The 4,597-nt window shown below is 34.5% G+C and overlaps 1 protein-coding gene across 4 annotated transcripts; it reads right to left on the bottom strand.

Moving 5' to 3' along the window:
- Positions 1-478: 478 nt before the first annotated feature.
- LOC105145006 (protein-L-isoaspartate O-methyltransferase domain-containing protein 1) lies at positions 479-4,597 on the bottom strand. 4 transcript variants are annotated; one of them, XM_011054304.2, is made up of 6 exons: positions 4,293-4,597; positions 4,008-4,089; positions 2,170-2,498; positions 1,973-2,107; positions 1,648-1,899; positions 479-1,547 (listed from the first exon to the last, which is right to left on the bottom strand). In XM_011054304.2, the coding sequence occupies exons 3-6, from the start codon at positions 2,474-2,476 to the stop codon at positions 535-537; spliced, it is 1,707 nt and encodes a 568-aa protein (XP_011052606.1). In that variant the 5' UTR covers positions 2,477-2,498; positions 4,008-4,089; positions 4,293-4,597; the 3' UTR covers positions 479-534. The 4 variants fall into 4 exon arrangements, with proteins under 4 accessions (XP_011052606.1, XP_087259855.1, XP_011052616.1 ...); XM_087403729.1 differs by lacking the exon at positions 4,008-4,089; XM_011054314.2 differs by lacking the exon at positions 4,293-4,597 and having other exon boundaries at positions 3,916-4,009.

Consider the following 4,597-nt stretch of genomic DNA (forward strand, 5'->3'; position numbering starts at 1 on the left):
TTTCTCTTGATTCATTTCGAATCTATAAAGTCGAATTTTGGAAAGTAGATTTTAAAGAATAATCAAATTTAATTTTGACACAGACATTTCGTAGGAGAGATATTATATAAATAAAAGATCGTATATAATAAAATTATGAGACTTTAATCTTTTTAATAATTTTATCCTTAAATATTCCAATTATACATGTACAGTTCTATGTCTTATTTCTATTCATTATGCAAAGTAGGAGATTAAAAGAAAAGTTTTGTAGGAACAATAGATAACTCGAAACTGATAAAAGATCGTATGTCAATTGATTCATCATTAGCTGCAGATCGCATAAAAAGTATATCAGTAACAGTTAACTAGTGCCGTAAGATACGAGACGCGATAGAAGTTAATTTTGAAAACATCACTCGGGATATAAAGCATTCGTGTAAATTACGTAAGTTCAAACGAACGCATACGCGAGAGAAACAGAAACATTGTACATTCATTGCGTAAAAATGTATGTATTTCTTTAAATAAGAATAATATATAACGATTATTTGCTTATAATTTCCGATTATAATTCATATACAATTTTATTGAGAAAGGCAACGGTAACTGTCCTATCTTTTCCTTCATGTAAACAGCAAACGCCTTGCTATCTGTGTAGTGCGCGACAGTTACTTTTTTGCCATTAGAGCCGACTTGCCATTTCGGATTGCAGCACACATCGTTGCACGATTTATAAATCGCGATCTCGGGTAATTCGGGATCTACGTCCATTGCATCGCCCGCGTCCGTAGTATCAGTAATGTCAGAATCATTAGTGTCAGAGTGATTAGTGTTCGAACTAGAGCTACTTTCATCATTGCTGAAATTTGCATCGTCCACTATACCGCTGTCCGTTTTTTCGCGCTTCGCAATTTTCTTGCGTTGCATAAAAACGCTCTCTTGTTCGTCATCACTGTCGCTGTCGCTATCGCTCATGTTGGAGTACGCGGCCACGCTGGACTTTTCCACGTTTCTTTTACTCCGCTCCTCCACTCCGTTGTTGTTGTCGTTTGTATCTGTGCCTACAGAGGAACTGTGACCCGCACTCGTGTCATCCATACTCATACTTGAAACGGTGCTTTTCGCGTTGGATTTCCGCCTCTGCTGACGTACAGGGAAATCCGTATTCACACCGATATCTCGAGTACTCTCGTAGGTATTGTCCAAAATCCGTTGAGACTCTCCACTATCTTCACCGTTCTGATTCGGTTGCACGACCGCCCGTACCAATTGCAAGCTCGTCGTGATAGCTTCTCCAGGTTGAACGTCAGCGAGACGCGCATTTAATAAGAAACGCGCTCGCCCGGCGAGTTCTTCCTCATCATCGGTAAAATCGTCAGAATCAAAAATAGGTATTACAAAACGTCTGAGGGTATCTTGTTGCTCAGTTGTCTGCCCTTGACGTATTGGTGGATGTACAGGCTTTACAGTCTCGAGTTCGGGATGCTCGTTCCAGATATTGTGACGTAGATGATGTCGGATTCTACCACGACACAGCTCTTGCAGAGATAAGGGATTGTATTCCGCTGCAATAGAATTTCGAATACAGTGTAAATTATAGCGTAATCTCATAATAGCGTAAATTGTCGAATAAACATAAAATATTTGTTTATGGTATATACATACGTAGATGAAACAAATTGTGTTCTGAGGACGGAGGTACGACTAGAGTCGCGAACGATACGGGAAGCATTGTGTTCTGCAACCATGTATTCTCATCTACTCTTTGCAAACGTAGTAATTCATCCTTGTAAGGCATTACTAATATACCTCCAACGCGTACGAATTGCTTAATAAATGCCTCGTGACTTTCAGGACACGCTGCACCACAATATACTCTATCATATTGTCTACCTGGTATGAGGCTAAGACAATTTCCTGTTGGATATTATTATGTAATGTTTGATATAAAATCATTGTTATCTTGCTAACATTCAAAAAATTATTTTACCTTGTGTAAATACAGGTTCACAGAAATCAAACTCATTTAAAGCCAATGACGTTTCCTTGAATTCCTCCAACCTTTTGTATGCGTAACTTAAACAATCTTCATGCAACTCAATTCCATGATTTATTCCATGTTGTTCTGAAAAAGGTGCAAAAGATATACATATTCGATATTATTTTTTAAAACAACAATTTTCTTACTTATTAACAATCCTGCCATTGTGCTGAGATAACCAGTACCCGATCCAAGATTCAGAAAGCTTAAACCAGGTTCTAAACTTAGTCCTTCCAATACTTCACTATATATACAGGGAGCTGATAAATGTATATTTTCATGTTTCCAAGCTAAATCCTTATAAGCGCCTTCTCGATATTCAGGCAAAACATAGTTTGCTCTATCTACAGCTCTAAAAACTTGTTCCACCTTCTTTGTTCTGATATATCCCGACCCCATTAAATTATCCACTAATTCATCATTGTCTTGCCCACAACTTACAGCACCTCCCATGTTTATTTAAATATTAAGTATTCTGTAACAAATAAATATATATTAATTTATTACATTATATGAACAATTAGAAAAAAAACAAGAGTTTATATATAAAATATAAAATAACTTATTTGTAAACAAATATAAAAATATTTAGATTCGTATAGATTAATAAGAATAATATTCCCTAGGCCTGTCTTTTGTCACTATATTAGACTATTAAAACTTTTTATCTTGCTTATATCATACACCACACACACACACACACACACACACACACACACACACACACACACACACACACACACACACACACACACACAAACTTCAAATATTGGGCCATCTAAAAAGTATCCGCGGTTTTTTGTCACTAGATGTGTGTTGATGGTCATATATCTAGTGACAAAGTACCGCGGATACTTTTTAGATGTTGACCATCAACACACATCTAGTGACAAAAAACCGCGGATACTTTTTAGATGGCCCAATATATTAATTTCAATTATAACAAATGTATGTAAACTAGTTTAACTATAAAGGACAGACTTAACTCACAATATTAGGTTGCTTAAAAATTTTTCTTATCTAATCATTGATTTAAATCATTGATTAAATCATTGATTATTAATCATTGATTTAAATGAAACTTTTTGAATTTTTCTATAGAATATTTAGTAATAAGATTTATAATAGGTTACTTAACCTACTTTAATAATTAAGTGATTTTTGAAGAAAGTAAAATTTCTTTATCCTTATTCTTTTGATAAAACAAGCATGTTTAAATTCTTGATGCAATGATATTAAACTTATTTCTTTGTTATTTTGTAAATTATTTTTAAATAAAATATTCATAAGTAGATATCGATTAAGTAGATATAGATTATTAAAATCTAAGATGTTGATGGTTTATTAAAGAAAATCATGATCAAACTAAATGTAAATAAAACAATAGATAAGTAAAAGAGCACTGGCTCAAATATCTTTGCTTAGAATAAATATTTGCTACAGCAAATAATAAGTAAATAAGTAAATAAATAAATTAATATTTATTTTTCAAAATAATCAGCAATAAAAAATTTATATTTAATTATATTAACTCATACTATACATAAAAAAATATTGACTCAGAAGTAATTGCTTCTGACTGAAGTAGAATTAATTCACGGTGAGTTATGTAGAAAGATTATTTAAATGTTTTCTATGGTTTATGCAATATTGATTAGTTGTATTAGTTATTTACAATGTATTTTCCAAATATTGAAAGACAATATGGAAACCTAGATAGTTTCGAGACATTGCCTTAAAAATAACTTGCTAGGTCAAAGTACATATAAAGCTTTTCCTACGAATATATGAATATATAATGTAAAAATTTACTTATGACAACAATTGAATAAAAATTACTTATGACAACAATTTGTTGATGCAACCAATGACGTCGCGTCTTCCACACTTACTTTAAAATAACGGACAGTAATAACTCGCGATCTGTGATGTAGAAGGTACGCAATATAAACTTATGTTTATTTACGATAACATTGCATCTCACCTCTTATTCTATCTCTCTCTCTCTACTCCTTCTTCTCTCCTTCTCCTGTCCCTCTCACTTACTCTCACTTACTCGAGCGAATCTACAAACACGATTTAACAGATCGGTGAGATTACGGATTTCGCTAATAGGTTCGAGAATTAGCTGCCAACGTGCATGCTTTATTTTCTAACAGCAGTGTCGCGCTAACGCGTTACATGAGCACAATGCGTAACGTTAAAGCTGCGTGACAACATGCGTTAACGAATTGCGACACTGATCGAGGAATTTACAGATCAGACTTACCAAATCAAAACACAACTTGATATCCCTGATGATGACAGCAGATTAGTGGAAATGAGCTGATAAAACGGAAAGGTCTGTTCGGCGCCGTTACCTTGATGGTAACGTTATGCGTCGGCATATTACAACATTGACGACGCGACACGACGTACTGCCAAGGTACGAATACTCCACGGCGGCACTTATGTTTTTCTTTCCTTTTTTTTCACAACACGGAAGAGTTCATCAAGTCCATCAGCTGATACTGCAAAACATGTCAAGCCTAGCGCAGGTCTCAACGCTCCTGCGTCCTACGCCATTGGGGCAAA

This window comes from Acromyrmex echinatior, chromosome 2 (genome assembly GCF_024713525.1).
Source record: "Acromyrmex echinatior isolate Ae372 chromosome 2, ASM2471352v2, whole genome shotgun sequence".
Classification (NCBI taxonomy): Eukaryota; Metazoa; Arthropoda; class Insecta; order Hymenoptera; family Formicidae; genus Acromyrmex; species Acromyrmex echinatior.